General features: G+C 30.8%; 1 protein-coding gene across 1 annotated transcript in view; it reads right to left on the bottom strand.

Moving 5' to 3' along the window:
- Positions 1–722: 722 nt before the first annotated feature.
- Positions 723–19,794, bottom strand: part of Smp_026320 (hypothetical protein) — a gene marked incomplete at both ends in the record, with an annotated part of 35,420 nt that continues 16,348 nt past the window's right edge. The window contains 6 exons of the mRNA XM_018799300.1: positions 723–1,535; positions 2,592–3,002; positions 5,536–5,756; positions 11,658–11,823; positions 12,813–12,951; positions 18,357–18,632. Of these exons, the coding sequence (XP_018651102.1) occupies positions 723–1,535; positions 2,592–3,002; positions 5,536–5,756; positions 11,658–11,823; positions 12,813–12,951; positions 18,357–18,632 (2,026 nt within the window). The remainder of the gene's footprint in view (positions 1,536–2,591; positions 3,003–5,535; positions 5,757–11,657; positions 11,824–12,812; positions 12,952–18,356; positions 18,633–19,794) is intronic.

The raw sequence follows: 19,794 nt of genomic DNA, 5'->3' as shown, positions 1-19,794 counted from the left end.
TTGTTCTTTACATGAAAGATGTTAATTCTATTCTCTAAAGAAAAAACAAATAACGTAACAATAACTTTACTATGCACCCAATAATAAAGTGTTTATATTTGTTTCTCTTTTCTTTTCATTGGATGGTTTCAAAAACACCAGCGAGACATATCGAAGAATTAGGGATTGGAGAATTTCAGGAAATAAAGCAACAATTAAATTTGTGTTAATGATAATAATGTACACGGTTATGATTATTAGTTACAGTTGATTAAAATTAATAATAATACGAACATACTACAAAGAGTGGCAATAATAATAATAATAACCAAAGCATTGATAACAATAGTCTTTGTGATAATATATACGTAAAAAATCCTTTTATGTGCATAAACAGCTGTTTTATGTGTGTAAATCGTAAGGGCATACAATTAAGTTAAGTGCAAGTGAGAGATTAAGAAACAAAAAATTCTGGGAAGAAACACAAAAGAAAGACAAGTGATATAGGCAACAAATCTATCAATTATACATACATGAGATTTAAATCCTGATCACCAATAGACATATAAACAGTAGTTATGAATATCATCATCAACATCATATACTAGACTAAAAAACAATGTATAAGAGGTAAACGAACTTATCAGTGAAGTTAAACCTATATAAAACAACTGTGACAAGATCAGGCACAACATTGAAAATCACAGAAAGTTAAACAGTACAGGTATCTGAAGTGAACAGGATCAAATAAAGCCCTGAGAGTTAAGACCACCACCACTAGGACCACAGGAGTCATATGAAGGTTGTTGTCTTAATGATCCGTGTAAGTTCGAATGTATCATATGCTGAGGGAGGTCTTGTGAAGGGAGAGCATAGTGAGGTCCAATACTGTCAACGGAAGTATTACAATTAATGTTAGACAGGCTTGGACGGATATGTGCACTTTGATGACCAAATGTCCCATGTCGATTGTTTATATTTTCTCCTTGTGAAAGTACAGGCGTGTGTTGATGCTTTACAATATGTGATTGTTGATTAGACATTTGTAAAGTGCCTACATTAGGTGGTCCAGGAACGAAACGATGACCAGATGGATTTGGTATATTGTTGGCTGCCATATTGTTACGGGACTGATAACATGTGTAACCGCCTCCAATATTACCACCTGGTGAAAGGTGAGTTTGTGACTGTGTAGCCATATAATGATCTCTTTGATTAAATGATTGAGGTTGAGAATATCCTGAGTTTTGTGGCACGATATTTCGATGGTATGAATTAACAGAATTAGATGGAAGAGTATTCTGGATTCTTGAACCACTTGGAACAAACTGGGACTGAGGTTGCTGTTGCCCATGGGAGAGTACATTGGTAAGTGGAGAATTGTGGATAGAAGTTTGATCTAACATAATTGAAGGATCCGTCATGGGATTACACTGCACTGGAACTGGTGTTGGCGCACTAAGGCGATCTAAGTTAGGTCTTGAAGGAGGATGACCATGGTAAGCAGTGGTATTACTATACCCAGTGGATATTGCAGATCGTTGAGTAACAGGTTGCTTGTAAAATGAAAAAATAAAACATATTTTAACTAAAATGATAAAGAATTACGATGTTTATAAAAACTACTTCGACAGTGAACAATGTAAAAATGAAAATGATATTGTTTTGAAGAGAAATCTATCTCGATATTTGTTTCATATTATTTTTTTCTTAAGACTGTAAACAATTAAAGTTTTCTCTACATCTGGATATCACAAATTAGTCTTAAAATTCGTATACATAGCAAGAAAGTAGAAACTTAAATCGACCTTATTTGAAAACACTCACCAGATCTAATATGAAAATCATGATAAATCAACTTATTTCACTTGAGGGAATTACAAAGTATACTTCTTTTGAATCAAAAGTTATGAACTGAAAGCGACAGCATGGGCAGACAGAGTACGAAATTGTACATGCTGAGGCCCAGTGGGGCCCTGAAAACGCTGGGAAATATCTTATCCAATCAGCATACAATAGAAGTTTCTCAGGAGCATCTAAGAAGTGAAAAGTCACATTTCTGATTGGATGATTATCTGTCGTGCTACTATGTTTGGAAGGGTTTCAGAACTTTCCAGAAGCTCAAGGCCATCTAAAATGCTATAAGTACCTAAGATTTTCTGTACAAAAACTAAACTCGTAGTAAAGCTTTCTTTCAAAATTTCGCGCCTTTTCTCTCATGTTCAAGTTGCCGTGTAGATTTAGCCTGGGGGTTACTAGAAGAGCTTAGGAAATCGAATCAAGCGTTCTGTTAGAAGATTTATTAGTACCCTGGATGAATGAAGGCAAATTACAACATATTACAATTAGTTGACTACTGATAAATTCTAATCTTGGGTCACAACTACTGGAGTAATCATATTACTAATTTTGATACTTTTATTTTTTAAACAGAAAAAAACAAGTCATTGGATGGTATTTTTAACTCGTCCTGAGTATAATCCTGTGAAAAACATGGAAATCTTCGGTTTAATACCGTTTAGCTTAATCAGTATATCATGTATAGATGGTCAGAGACGATCGAAAACGATATGAAAGAACCGTATGTATTAAATTTGAAATTTTAACAATACCTGAATCACGTGAGAATTCTGACCAGACTGTATTGTACGTACAGACTGGTTCAGTATGGTATTATTTGAAATCGAAGGTTGTTGATTCTGATGAGATACAGTATCAGTTCTATTAGTTATCCATTGAGTTGATATCTCTGATTCTAATGGATATTGTGGCATATAGGTAGCTCCAGTCTGTAAATTATCATGCAAATTATGTGGTGATGGAGTAGATCGTTGATTTAATTGAATGGGTTGATAAGCAGTATTTCCTAAAATTTGTGATTTAGGTGGATTTTGTGCTTGTGAATTAATATGTTGTGGCATATACTGTGGAATATGTGATGATTGATTTTGATATTGGTATGTAGGATTGACGGAATTACACGGACTTGGATCACGAGGTGGAATATTATTATTATTTCCCATCTGGAAAATTTACCAAAGACAAAAGATGGAATTATTATGCTTTAACTAAACTGGAAAATAATTTAAACCAAGTCAATAAGAGCTATGGGGATTCACTACACAAGGAAAGCAACGTACAAGGTACTACATGAATAAATATTTTTATCACCAAGTGTATTTATAGAGAAATAGTATACATGTAGTTAAATATATTTCAAGCGATGAATACGTTAAACAGAGAATAACTCTTCATATTTTGTCTAAATAAAAAGACATTGAGATAATTTATTGGCTGATGTTGAGGGAATAAGTTGACAAATATTGTGAACAATTTCAACAGGTTTTTGTTACTTCTTTGTAATTCCTTATTAGGAAGACTTTGATTGAAATTAAATAAATGGTTGGCACAAACACCCATACATTTGGCTTGAAGTTAAGTAATGAGATATAGTAAGGTTGGTTTAACTACGAGTAATACTGATGAAGTAACCCTTCATTCACTTTAGATTTTGATCTACGCTACTACATGCTCTGGATAATTCTGTTGGATATTACATTTACTTGTTATACCAATTAGTATGAATTATTCGACTATATCATTATCATTTTAGAATGGTTAAATGTGAGTTTGAAGAATCACAATTTGCTAAATGATGATTCTTTGAAGTCACAGGACGTATGTTGTCTTCAGATATTTCCGCAGATCCATGATAAATATAGTATTGCGAGAAGCAATCATATTTATTGTTAAATACGATCCATTTCGTTAGTCATATTATATTACAGTTATTTCTGCAATTTGTTGTAGACTATGTATGACCACTAGGTAAAAACATGCCATTTTTAACTATTTAAAACCATATTTTGAAATTTAATATTAATCTGAATGATCATTGTCATCAAATACTATTGACAGAATAGACGTATTTGGAAAGTAGTAATGAAGAAGTGTTGAAGTGGTCAGTTTTTTTTGTATTTTTTCTTTCGGAAGAAAAAGATGTTCTTAGAACAAAAACAACCGGTAGAGCTTCCTGATAAGAGATGTTAAACAAGGTTAGCAGTAAAACTTATGTTACTATCGTAAAAGTTGGTGCACAATTTGTCAGCTTGTCACGCAGACAAACAATGTAATGGTAGATACTTTTATTTTTCTTAACAAAAAAGGGAAAATCTGAAATGACATCACACTAATAAGAATGCTTCGCACAAAGCAAAATATATTATTGTGAAACAAAAGGGGAGAAGGATCGTATAGTTAGCGAATGATAGTGTGGAATAAAGACCATGGTTCTAGCGAAAATATCAAAACAGTTAAAAGAGTTCATCTTATTTTTATGGGGTGAAATGGAAAATTGTAATAGAATTACAACTAGCTCCTGTTCGAAGCCATATCAGTAACAGGCCTACGATCTGTAAGAAAACCATTCACAGAGACGTGGATGACCGATAGATGATAACTTGACACAACTATCTTCTAGTATTTACATGTTGTAAACTCGAACTTTTATAGCCAGAGGAACACTAAAACAACGCTTAAGATGACTTAGAATGGCATAATCCAATCTTGCTTTCACTATACATAGATTGATCTTGTCAGTCAGTCACCAGCGCTCACACAAATACCCAGAAAAAAATTTTTTGAGAACATCTAACGGCTCGCCACTAAAAGTGAGAGTAGGCGCAGGATCTTTCCATTCCTGCGCAAGTACTATGGATTTAGGTGTATAGATCATATTTATGGTTCCTAACCAACAATATGGTTGACGAAATACTTGAAATAATCTTTCTACTCACTATAAATGCCGAAAAAAGTTCAGAACACTACTGCTCTCAAAGCTACTATACGTCTTCTCCTGAACGAAAGTGTACAAGCATTCATATCACATGAATCATATTTGATAGTGAAAAAAGAGAGAAAATGAAAGTGTCAATTGAACTGAACCGGAGAAAAAGTATATATATTCACACACATTCTTTTTTATAGATCGAAACGAAAACAAGTAATCACGTGAAAACAATGTAGTAATGAGTAGTTGCCTAAAAGAGATCACAAAGTATTGACTAGAAAAAAACAAAATACAGTTGTTTATTTCCATCAAGACAATCTTAATAGATAAAGGACTAATAGGAATAAATATTTTGATAAATAAAATGTTTGTGTGAATATATATGTAATTGTATGTTTAATAATTACTACTTAAAAAGAAAACTGTTCTTATTGAGCATTTCAATTTTACACTTTCATGCAGATAGCCTTGAAGGTTTATTGACTAGATTGTATTCTATTAGTTCTCATATTGTTAACTTGATGGTTATTTCATTACATGTTTTGAATATATATATACTGTTTAGTAAATAATCGATACACAATTAAAAACCAGCTCCTCATCGATAAGCAAAAAACACTGATACACATTTGGAATTCCTTGTAGTTATGAAACAGTTCAGTAGAGAAGAGTTTCTTCAGTTTGAAACGCCTGATCTGATGAATCAAATTTTGAACGCGTGGAATGTTACTTTTAATTCAGTAAAAGAAAACCGCTTAATCACTTACGTGTGGCGTATTCATGTATTGAGAGTTTATATTCAACATAGTTCCCGCACTATCAACATGTCCTTGTGAAAATGTCTGGGAATTTGGATGAACACGTTGAAAATGATTTCCAGACAGATTACTGTTCAAATCAGGAGTCATGTTATTAGATGATCTTGTATTGGTATAACGACCCATTACAATATCTTGTCTAAATTGTTCAGAGTCATACGGTACAAAACCTATAATAATGTGGAAGGAAAGTTTGGAAAATAAAAACGACAGCAATTTGATAAATTTTACGGAAACGTTTTCTTGAAAAAGATTATAGATTGTATTGATGTGTGGAAAATATTCAAACTAAATAAAATAATAAACTTTTATATAGTTGAAATCGTGAGTCAATTGAAGCTAGACCACCATGGAAAACCTGGAAGCACTGGACAAGTACTGAAGACAGTGGTGAATGGTTGCTCGATTTCGTACATTAGTTGAAGTTAGACATTAACACCACCGGATGCCAGTCTAGTCGTTAAGCACTCGCGCGCGAGATTGATAGGTCCTGGGTTCGAATCTCGCGAGGCGGGATTGTGGATGCGCACCACTGAGGAGTCCCACAATAAGACGAAGCGGCCGTTCAGTGTTTCCAGGTTTTCCATGATGATCTAGCTTCAATTGACTTATGATTTCAACTATGTAAATACTAAATCTCCACAAAACCCCCCTTTAGAAAATAATAAACTAACAATCAATAGAAATAATAATTATTCAATGATTTAGTTGAATAAACTGGTTAATACATGTAAATCTTTTTACATAAGAAAAAATCCATTCATCTATGGATTCTCTTACAACACTATGTGTTACTTTTACACAAGTGTAGAATATCAGACTGTATGTAATTTTTAGTAAGTATAACATTTTAGTTTAATGGTCAATAGTAAGAAAAAGACAAATTATACAAACAAAAGTAATATGATCCAGTTATTAAATACAATAATAACGAGATGAATTACATTATAACAACAAAAATGATTGCTCTCATACTAGAGAATCACATACATTAACGACCTGTGATAGATAGGTACATGATTGTGAAAAATCATTATTAAATGAAGTTGTATTGTTGCTTGCTAGTTAAAGCACATAGCTTAAAACCGTCACGTCTCAGGCTATATACATAATATGAAGCAGTTGCCCCGGAAAATAATTTAAAAGGCGCATTTTGTTTTTACACTGAATTGTTGTTATGCATAGCTTTCAATCTATTATAATTACTGCTAAAAACTCTGAAATCAAGGGTGTCATATACCAATTCAACAGAGAATTATTTTATTTGAGTTCAGAAAAGCACCTAAATTTAGAAAGTAGGTGATATTTCTTTAGTGATCATACAAAAGAAAAGACTATTCTGATATATCTCTCAAAAAGTTTTACCAAAAGAGTAAACATGATTTCTAGAAATTAAAAATTAAGCAATAAAGAACATTGTTAATGCACTATGATAAATTAATTATTGCAATCTACACAGCGACTACACATAAGAAGCTATTCATACATGTTAAACATGAGCACATATTTTATAATTAAGATGTGAACTATTCATCATTTAGAACAGTAATTCAAGAGATATTTCTAGAAAATAAGAGAATATACAATATAGAAATAAAATAAAAATTTTGTAGAAAATGTAAGACGATAAATGTTTTCAGGTTAATTTGATGTTCATTTATATTCCGTTAAGAATTTTTAGAGTTTAATGATTGTTTTGAATGTGCTATTTAGATTGCTTGGAACGCATATCCAAAAATGTTCGCACATGTTCAACTCTTCTACTTTTACAAAATGTACAATTTTTTACAGGTATGTAAATTTGTACATACAGTTGGGGAATTGTAAAGGATATCTACTCATTTTTGAATGAGTTATTAAACATAGTGTCGTATGCAATGGGAAGTAGCTTCTTCAATGAGTGAAACATGCTACTAGTCGTTACTTGGAATTTTTGATGATTATTCCTTGGATAATAATGTTTTTAAAACACCCATTGAAAACATGTTTCTACTCAAATTTATTCGCTTTAGTTCCCATGTATAAATAAACTAGAATAGCTTATCCTCCTGTAAACACTTCTGTTTTAGTTTGTTGAAAGAAACATTCCACGTATACAATAATACTGGTAATATGAAATATGATAAATCTTTGAAACCTTAATTACACTTAAACATTTTAAATCATACACTATAACAGTTGAATGCACTGGAGAACAACAATTAGATATGCATCATTAGTTATGTAGATAAAAACACATATATATGTACTTGATTTCAGCTACCAAGGTACATAATCGTTTATCTACCGAATTTCTAAGAGTTAATGGATCTATAGCGAATGTTAAAAGATGCTCAAACATAGACTTTAGCCAGTCAATCGAATTTATTTACAGAAATTGACGTACTTTTGTGTATAGTAACGATTCGTGTAAATTTTAAAAATATTCAGCAATTTTGTTATTTAAAATGAAAAGCTTATAGTACTACACATTCTTCACCTACGCATACATCAATTTGTGTAACGGTGAACATTGATAAAATAGTAATAAAAACAAGTTTTTTGAACATTACCACTTGTAAACAGATGCACTTTAAGGAAACATGGATAAAATATCAAGATAATTGGGTTTTTATGATTCCATATTGAGATCAAGTGTAAAAACTATTGACATACAGTGGCTTATAAGTTAAGGTGATTGGACTTCAATTAATAGGTCTCGCGATAGAGTCGTACTTCATGTTAGTTTCACATTTGATCAATCAGCTAGATTCATACAGCGACTCGAACTCGAGTACATTAAATTGTATATAGTGTGAGTTGCATGAAATAGAACTTCTAGCAAATGAAGCGCACTTGAATAAGCATTTCGCCACAAACCTACTTTCTATAAGGCTTGGTCAAATGTTGTAAAATCAAGCAATAATTCATATCTAGACAACCTGATATTTTCTGTTACAACGAAGAAGTGTAAAACAGTCATGATAAGAACGAAATAAGATATAAGAAGTGAAAATGAGAACATTTGTTCAAATTTAACACCAGAGTTAATTGTGATAAAGACAATGATAACGCGAGAGATTTTTGGAACTGCTCTTTTTATACATATAACTGTGGATGAAAAAAGTCAATGTAGAGTGAAATAGGTTTAGGAGTAAAACTGTGACTTTTTTATTGTGTACTGTAGAAAATGTGGGACATTATCCATCTACTTTTTAATGTTCGATAAGTGTGCGATATCACGGATTCTCTGACATGTTCTTTGATTACTTAATAGGTGTGTAATGGCACATTAGTATGAATTTAGCTGGGGATTCCATTCCAAGACCTAACATGTTTGTATTTTTCATACGGCATTTTTAGGTGCTTACTTGGACATATATATTGAAAACATATGATCCATTGTTTCAATAATAGGATAAACTTTCCACGTTTCTCCATTTTTAATTAAATGAAGGAACATTCTGAAAAGGATTTGAGGAATGTTGAACTTCTTGGATTATAATATTTTTATATTCCACGCACTATAAGCTTGAATTTGATTTACGAACCTAAGTCTTTTCTTTCTTTACGGAGTAGTCTTGTGCAAATTGTAATTGCCGAACCCTGTTACCGTGTGGTTAAGTGTTATAAGTGATTTGTACAATAAAAGCCCTATTTGTTGACCGTGCTCGTATTCTGTCTCACTATTAGACTATAGAGGACTAGTACGCGTTAAGATATTTATAAATGAAATGTTCGTTTAATTAGAGACCATATTACACAATGAAAGAATCTATTTTTATATCACAACAATATGAATATTGTCATTTATTTTTTAGAAAAAAAAACACATTTACTATTGATAATAACAGTATGGATCCACTTATGTATGAGTGGCATAGATTTTAATTCAATACAACAGTATATATATATATATATATATATATATATATATATATATATATGGAAAGTGTTTGTATGCACTTGTTATTAATAGAAAAAAATCAAGTATATACAACAATAAACTGACAAAGTGCAAGTACACAAAACAACAAGTCAATAATTACAATGACAAAACAGAGACATATATAAATATAATAAACAAGTATTGAAGAGACAAAACATAAATGTATAAATATATATGTGTATAAGATATTATATGAAATGAAAAAGTTATCAAAACAATTAAAACAGTGATTTAAGTTAGACCACCATTGCAAACCTGGAAGCACTAGACGGCCGTTTCGTCATAGTATGGGACTCCTCAGCAGTTCACATTTACGATCCCGAAACGACCGTCCAATTTTTCCAGGTATTCAACGGTGGTCTAGTTTAGATCGACTCACGATTTCAACTGTGAAAATACTACAATCTCTACAAATCCATGAACTGATATATATATATATATATATATATATATATATATATATATATATATATATATATATATATATATATATATATGGTATCATAAGTTTAGATTTCATTATAAGTTTGTTTAAAACAACAGTAACATTTACCACTACTAACTATGGTATTGGAAAACCATTGACCTAATTGTCATGTTTAGTTGTAGTAGAAAAAAGGCAAATGAAATATTTATTCGATAGTTGTAGCATAAATAATAAGATTGTTTTTTATTGTAACTAACTGTTTATAAATGAGTATGGTAACAAATATAATTTGTTGATTTGAAAGTTAATTGTTTATTCTTATTTAGATAGAGAAAACGTAAACAGAAAAAAACTTTGATAGAGATGGTTTGTAAATGAAATATTAAAAAAAATTACATCAGTAACAAGTAGTATATGTACACATACACATAACTACACAAAGATATATATACAGTAACAATCGGGGTGGGGGCATGAAAGAGTGAATCAACAAAGAAAAATTTTACTAAACAAGCAGACATACACACGCAATAATTCTTTATTTATTGTAGCTCAACAATAGTTAAGATAAACTCTATTTCTGCAAATATTTAGTTGTATTTCAATACCATATACAATGAGTAAATAAACTTGAAAATATAAGCTACAATTGAAAAATAAAACAAAACAGCAAAAAAAGATAGGATATCTATATATACAAGAATAAGTCAGTTTAGGCGTTACCATCTACATTTCAATACACTTATCTAACAATATAGTAGACAAGGAAACAAACGCACGAAGTAATATACATATTTATATGTGCATACATAAATATGTAAATACCACCAAAGCATTACTACTGGTGCATACAACAAAACTGTTTTAGAAAAATAATAGCCATGAATATAATGATAATAGAAAAGGTGTAGCATAAGTAGAGCATATTATGTTACAACATAGATAATAATAACTAGTTCTATGCATTTATGATATATATATATATATATATATATATATATATATATAACACTAATAGAAAACATGTTCGTTTACCTTTCAGCGTAACAACCAATAATAGCCATTAACTCAATCAATACATTAAGCATTGAATGAATATAAAAAATGATTGAAACTTTGAATTTATTTTGAAAACAAATAAGCTCTCATTGAATTGTATTTAGTAGATAATAATTTATAAGCTTTAAAACTATGACTATGTAGTTATTTGTTGAAACGTGATATAAACAATATCGTAAATAATGGACGTTACCAATTAAAAAGAAAAGCGAGATGGAGAACACTTTGACAACCTTGAAAACTATAAGATATATGCATAATATGGATTTTTTAATAAAAAATAGTAACCAAACACACATACAATTAAGCATAAGCTCACAATAATGGTAACAATCAATTTTTATTTAAGTAAAAAAGAACAGCAACAAATGATTTACTATAACCAGTGCTACTCACGTCGGCTAAATGTTTAATTCGACACAACAATTAAAAAGATCTTAGGCAGGGAAAATAAGTATAGCTTTTTTTTCAAAAAAAGTAAATTGGTGCAGAAGCCGTTGTAAAATAAAAAATGCTTCTATAGTAAACCAATATGGTGGAATATACATCCACTTAAAACGGAAGATAATGACTATTCAACAAGGAGCAAAGACCCACGATTCATTCCATCCACACAAAAAATCTACATTTTTTCTCCCTCTCAAAAAAAGAACTCACCGTGAATTCGATTACGATTGTAAATTAAACAAATAAATCCTACAGTACCCGGTTGAATAGGATTAGATAAACGATAAGTGGATGGTGATAAAATTCCCAATGGTATAATCATTTGATTTGCTTGTGTTGACAGTAATGCGCTTAAATTGTTAACATCATTAGAATCCTTCAAATAAATAAAAACAAAAGATAATGAACAGGTAAACAGCTATAGTTATCAGTTGATTTATAAGTTGATATACAAAACGACGCAACTTTCACATCATCAGAGAACATATATTTTAAACAAAATAATAATTTTGTATGTCGATTATTTTATTATTTCCTATTTAAAAAAGAAAACAATTTTAACTCATGAAACTATGTATTCCATTAGGTAATTACAAACATTACTATGAACAATCCAGACAAAAATGGTCAGAATATACTAGTGGAAGTTAAATGTTATGATGATATTCACTTGAATTTGTTATTCTTCTTCTTAGAAACAATTGGTAAAGAATGGTACAGTTGACCAAAAGTAGTTAATATCATATAGTAAATTTATTTTACAGCCTATTTACAGATTGAGACTTCATGACTTTACCCAATTTAAAAAGAAACATTCTCTCTGTTTGCTGGTGTTATTATCTTTTTTTCAATAAACAATTTTGGACTATTTTACACAAATACATTTAGGATTTTAACTAACTATTATGTAAAATTTATGAAACAAGGATTACAGAATATATCCAATATAAAGTTCTAATTTAAACGATTAATATTAGCACAACCATAATTTTACAGCTAGTATTCTACACTAATTTTAAACGTATGAAAAATGAAATCATAAACTACAGCTGTTCTCTAAAATGAATCCTCCTTTAAGCGTCTTCATTAGATATTTCAAATGATTAGTTGAATTTAGAGAGTGCATGATGATTTAATTATGTTGAAGTATACAAACATCAAAGTTAGGTGTAACTCTGAGCATAGTCAAGATGTAGCATAAGATCATTGGTTCTCGCCCAAACCCTTCATACATTGAAGGTTATGGTATATATATATATATATATATATATATATATATATATATATATGATAATACAACTTTTTAACACAATTAATAATAAATACAAATATATTATATAAATATTTAAAGCTAGATGCACTCACAAGTAAATCGACTAATAAACGAGCTAATAATTGACCATTCCCAAGTGGACTTGATAGACGTTCAACTAATAGACTATCTCTATAAGCTTGAATAATCGATAATTGTGCTACGGGTCCCCACATTTGTAAATTTATTTGACTTGAAGTATATGTGATTGAAAAAAAAAGAAAAAATATACATATTGCTTATTTACAATTATAATGCAACTGTGGCTTGTTACAATAATCATATGATCATTAAAATGATCTCTATGCATACACATTTGTTCAAGTTACTATATTACATATTAAAACAATGAAGTGAATAGCAAATTGGTGGAAATGGCATCAGTAACATCAAAGACAGTAAGAAAAGATTGGCCATAGAGAATATTATTTGGAATTAATTCATATCTGTATATTATTTTACTATTAGTTTTCAAAGTTGTACTTTAGTCTTACTTAAATATGTATATCTGACAGTAACTACTATGAATCGCTCGGTGATCGTACGAATATTCTTAACGGTACATAAATGATAACATTAGAAAAAAAGAAACATTCGGATGGAATGATTAAATTTTGCTAAAAATTGGTCTTGTAACTGTATAGGCCAGATGACAATGATGAATAATGCGCCAGGTAGATAAGTCGAGTTTTTTACGAAAAACGATAGATATTAATTGGTTTAGGAATTAGAATAAATAAAATAGAATACATTAGGTTTCGTGTATATATAAATTATATCAAGCATCTAGTCAAATAATCGCCAATATAAACCAGTATAACAAAAAATATCATAAAAAATTTTGTAAACATAGCAAAAAACTGCATTTAGTTACAGTTATTGATACACTTAACATCAAAGAAATACAAAAGTAATACGAACAAAAGTAATATGACAGTTCTAAAGATCAAATAAATGACGAATAATAAATTTTCAAAGATAAGAAGTGCATGAATCACCACGCTACTATGATCGGTTTTGAACAATACATTACACCGAGGGTTTCTGACAGTTGATTTATGTCACTTAGTGAGATTCACTTAAGACGTTTGCACCTACAAAAGCAATTAAAACAAATGATAATCAAATATTACAATGCCCAATTCAATGTCCTGGTTTGACCAACTTTGACGATTCTCCGATTTAATTATACTGGCTACTTAGCAATCAGCTGAAGGTTTTATTAGTTTTATGGATGACGTTTTGTCCTGTGGAAAAAAAAGCTAGCAAACACGAAACCGATAAAATAATAAGAAATCTCAATAGTCAACATCTTTAGAGGATGTCACTTGCAGTTACTTAAGTATATTTAGAAGCCCGACATATGTTTTCGGTACTCCATTCAAAGTTAAATAATAAAATAAAACTTACCGATTTATGCCAAAGAAAATAGTCTACAATAGGGTGTGATCGGTATATCTACATTTCAGAACCCGGAAAACAGTAAACATCTAGTCAGTACTAAATATATACACCTAAAAACTAAAGTACATTTAAAATGATTGAATCTTGTTGATATACAGAAAAAGACGTCTACACTCTAAAAGAAGTACCGCTATACTAACACAAAGGGATTTCCAAGAAAACGAATATGTATGCGAATATGAAACTAATTTATGTGTTAAGAAGTTAGAAAGAAATGTAACACAATCGTATGATCCTTTTGAGTTTTAAGTAATACACAATTCTAAACGTGCTTTATCTAAATGCAATTGATTAGGTTGTACCTTATAATAGACGAAAGCGATAATCAGACATTGCTATAAGTTTCACAAACATGGACCGAAAGTCATCAGTCTGTTTTTAGGCTTACTGATATTTAAGAACAAGCAGTTTTTCAACTCTGAGAAAGTTGTGCCAGTAAAATGTCATAGCTAAATTATTTGAGTGATAAAAGCAATCAGATTAGATGTACATATCACTTAAAAAATAACTATCAATAAATTAACGCTAGGCAACATAACTTATAAGGTTATGGATGGGAATCACACCACAACTACCAAAGACTGAACAACTATATATAATGTATGTGACTTTCAGTACAATAGAGAATTATTTGACACCAAAATCGTTTTTAGATGAAGATTATAAACAAACCATCTTGATGTGTATTTCAACTAGACTGAAATTCAAACGGTAGAGAATTTTATAGACTGTCTCCTATAATTACAAATTCGTACAAAGTTTTTGATGGACAATCAATAATGATCTCTATGTACTGGATACAATCAGATAGTAGTCCGTGAATTTGTAGCCCATCCATTTTTAGGCGTTCAAAATGTATACGGTATCAAGCATTTTCGATTACTTTTCCGTTCGTTAAAAAAGGAAAGCATTTCACACTAAAGCATAATTCTAGCTCCTGATTTTATTTTAAGCTCTAACTTTCCATGTGCATGCTTTTTTTCATCTGGCAAGTTGGGATGTGTTACAGTGGTGTGTTCACGAAAGATATAGATAGCTTTAGATGATTGAAGTAAAATCCTCACTGAAAATCATGCTCTTTTATGTAGCACTCACACCCACTAAATGAGTAGAAAAATGTTTGAAAATGCTAGATATTGCACTGTTATTGAATGTTGAGAAAAATAGCTAGAACTAGGAAGTACTATGATAGAATAGAATTCAGTAAAACAACTGATAACATTGAGAAAATTCAACAATCAAAATGAAAAAAAGGATGTTATAATTCTAAATATATAAGCATATACGGGAGAAAAAAATGAATTATTAGTGTGTATTTTATAAACAGAAACAAATGTTTATCGGACTATTAAATTTCCATAGCATCACATTAATAATAACCATCATTATACAACGTCATGAATATGTATTGTTGACTCTCCCACTCACTTTCATACTCTCTTCCTCTCTCTCTCTCTCATCTTGATCAAAATTAGTTTAGTCTTCATTTTATTGGTAAATTCAAGAGAGAATAGTACCAATGATGTAGAATGAAAAAAATTATTTGCTTTTTTTAATAAAACAACAAAAATCTGTATTGAAAATTACAAAATCAACAATATCGATGAACAAACTCTTTGCTCGAACAATACAACGACGAAGATGAGAAAGTCGAACCAAAAACTAGGAGAGCTGACTTCAAGTGACTGAAGTAACCGAAACAGTGAAATCTAGATTCTACTTCTATTTTAAAATATTAGCGATGATATTAGTAAATATGAAGATAATTATGAAAGTTAAAACGGATCGTCCATATCGGTAACGAATAGCTTCTGATGTTATACAGCAAATGTAAAAGAATCAGATGATGTTCTATCTCTTCTACTACAATCGGCTTTTGGTAAGGAGCTGGATAACCAGAAGGTGAGTGTAAGTGAAGGCCTGGTACATCCAAAAATAAGTACTAGAGTTACACATATAAATAAATATGAACAACATACAACTAGGTCATATCACTCAAGTATATGTTTACAAATTTATTTCTCAGTGAATCTCCACTGTTTGATGCTGTTACGTATTACCTAATGGTTGCAGCATTAAAATAACTCTGGGTACTAATATACATGGTTTACAATTAACACGACTGATCCCATTTGCTGCCACAATAAGCATAATTTGGTGAAAGAAAAAACTGAATTCTTAGTATGGACTAACTGTTGTTAACAACTTTGATGTTAATAGAAAACTAGACAAATAGAAGTCAATTAACTTTGAACAAGAGTGAGTTGGTACAAAAGCGTAGGAAAGAATGTTGAAATAACCAGTCTACTGTGTATAGAAATAATACGTGTTAAACTATGGATAATATTTCAGTGATGTATTTTTACTAAGAATTATAAGTACTACCCTAGTTTCATTATGATTCAGTAGTTGTGCCTTATGCCAATGTACTAAGAATTCAAAACATACATAGATATCGTAGTTGTGATAAGAACAATACACCGATACTTAAAAAAACTAGTAGTTATGCATAACCAATAACATTTACGCACAATTTAAGATCAAGGACGGAATGAAGAGAAAAAGTTATGAGAGCCAGAGAAGTCAAATGAGGAATAAAACATTTCAACAAAATCCATTTGTAAATAACTGGGATCATTCATATACTAAGCATCACATAATGTTTATTTAAGTGTCACATATACCGATTATTTACCTCATTTGTGAAAATCGGACGATTAACAGAATGAAATGCTAGATATTGATAACATATCATATATATATACAAAATTTACTATTTCAATCAGTCAGTCAGTTACAACGTAGAACTTCGTACGTACGTACATCAGTTCGAGTTGCCATACCACATTAGCACAGAGATGAAGTTGTCGATTCAAATCCCATATTGGTAGAAGTAGTAAGAGTATAAGTATTATGTGAAAGATTAGGGTTTGAAGATGTTATTGAAGGAGTATAATCCAGTGTAATAAATTTGGAAAGAGAAAAAGGATACGGACATGAAGAATTCAGAAGATTAGAATTTGGTAGAACACAAAGAGTGGATGCACCTTCGCCATTGCAAACGATTTTGAGCCATGTCATTCAAGGTCTCTAACCATCGGTTGCTATCGTCTCGCGGATCCCAACCAGGTAGTTCACACCTACCAATATGGCTCAGTCCAATTGTCAGTGACTTCATGGATTTGTGCCACGTTTTGGTCTGGCCGCTCCTAGCTTTCCTCCAACCTACTCCTACACCATGGAACATTGCACGTCTGGGCAGTCGGTGGTTGGGCATACGTAACACGTGTCCCAGCCATCTCAACTGATGAAGTTTCACTACTTCATCAATCGATTTGCCATCATTACCTAGTACCCGTTTCCTAACAACTGCATTACTTACCCGGTGGTCCCAGGATATACGAGCAATGCTTCGAATTTCAGTAGAGTATTAAAGTAACGACGATGACATCAGTCGAATAATTTATATATATATATATCAACTGAACCGAATGGGGATGTTTACGAACTAATCATAAGACATAACTACGTAACTTATAACTGATGAATAAATCTTTCAGACAACAGTTCATCTAACTCTACTTTCCTAACGTGAAACTCTTAAAGGTACACGATCCCAGAAAGTGCAATATCGAAACAAAGATATAGTTAACACGATTAATGGGTCATATGGCAGGAGTATATGGTATGTTGTCTAATGCTTAATACAGATAGAATTCTAGCGATAAAGTTGCAGTTCAAACCACAGTCTAAATTATTCGAGATTACAATGCCTTTAGCTCTATGTAAGGTGGATCTATATATTTTGATGGGTAGTTCAGTAAGCAGTGGGGACTAAGCAAAGTATTATTTATCACTACTGGGTGAATAATCAATCTATAAACCCATACTACATGATGTTGCAACACGGATTCCGATTCCATGAGGAACACTTTTATAGAGAAACTGCCATCCAAGACATCCTGTCAATCGCATAAGAGAGGAGAGATGTTTACTGTGTAGATTTATCTCTCAACAGTAGAGTGGTTTGCTGTTCAAAGATAGTTTTTAACTGATCAAATGATGTTTTTCAGTGAAAAAGCAACATCATAACAGATGTGAAAACAAAAAAGACAAAACAAAATTTCGCATACCTCACATCACGCACGGCACATTGTTCTAACAGTAGACGTAGTGGAAAACGATTGGTCATAGACATACCATTTGGATCAACCACATGAATTTCACCTTCCCAAAACACAGATCTAGACGGACACAATTGTGACTGTTGTTGAGGTATTTGAGATAATTGATGGACAGATATATTTGTATTAGCTGGAATATGTGACCGACGATTATTTTGCTGTGAAATAGTCAAACTGGATTGAGAAGGTGGATTCGATGAATGTTGTACTACATTATTATCACCTCTAGTAATAAAATAGACAATAAATGTAAAGAGATATTACTTTCAAATATTAATTGTATCATGTGGAAATATTTGAAAAAAGTGTATTTATAGTTTAGACCAATCAAAACAGATCCCTATTATTTTTATACAGAAAAGTAATTTAGCGCACGATAATTAATTTTCGACCACAGGTTATAGAATGTAGATGAACAGAAATGGATTGCATTTTTTCATTTTTGCATTTTTTTTAAAATATGAAGTACATGCGTATCATTTATAACATATTTTCAAACTGAAATATATTAGAAGGGGTTTTGTGGAGAATTCAATATTGTCATAGTTGAAATATATCAGTTAAACATTAGACACGCTGATGAAACTAAGAAAATGTACACATTTATGAATTTTGTTAGAAAAGGTGTAAAATTTCCCATCAAGGTCTTTATGATATGGCTCTACAATTAATACATGGTAAGGATAAGTTTACTAGTTATCAGTTTTGTTTTTATTACTTCATCTAAATCATATTTAATTGGATAATAAGCTCGATTATTTTCTATCCTGAACTTGATATTTAAATATAATACATACTTTCTCAATAATAATTTTAGGAATCAATCTTCATATATTATTGAATATGACATCATGAATAAAACAATATGATCGGAAATTTATTAGTATAGATTGAAGAAAGTGAAGTAGCATTCAAATAATCTAGTCAGTTGGTTATGAATGATGAAAAGAAAAATACAAATATAGATTGGTCCTAAGTTGTTTCAGTAAATTATCTAAACGAATTGAAATCAACAGAATAAATAGCAAAGAGCTGAAATAATTGTTGTAGTAATAAAAGTGAGAAAGATTAAACATTTAGAAAGTGATCTGAGAAGATAGAATAGAAAGCTATGTATAAATAAAAACTGGAACTGAGAACCTAGATCAAGATCCAGAATGAACGCGAATGTACAACTATGACCGATTCTCAACTATGTCACTGAAAGTCTCCAACAACTAAAGTACAACTATAAATATATTCGACAAGATGGTAATTTTATAGTTTCTCAGTACAGCTAAACATCATCTAGGAGCTTTGCAACCTGAAAAGCACAACTCAATCTTGTGATGTACATATACAAATATTAAGAAATTCTATGGATCGAATAATACAAAGTGAATAAACT

The sequence above is a fragment of the Schistosoma mansoni genome, chromosome 3 (genome assembly GCF_000237925.1).
Source record: "Schistosoma mansoni strain Puerto Rico chromosome 3, complete genome".
NCBI classification, from domain to species: Eukaryota; Metazoa; Platyhelminthes; class Trematoda; order Strigeidida; family Schistosomatidae; genus Schistosoma; species Schistosoma mansoni.
Note: the sequence above shows the minus strand (reverse complement) of the source record. Positions and strands in the feature narration are given on the sequence as shown.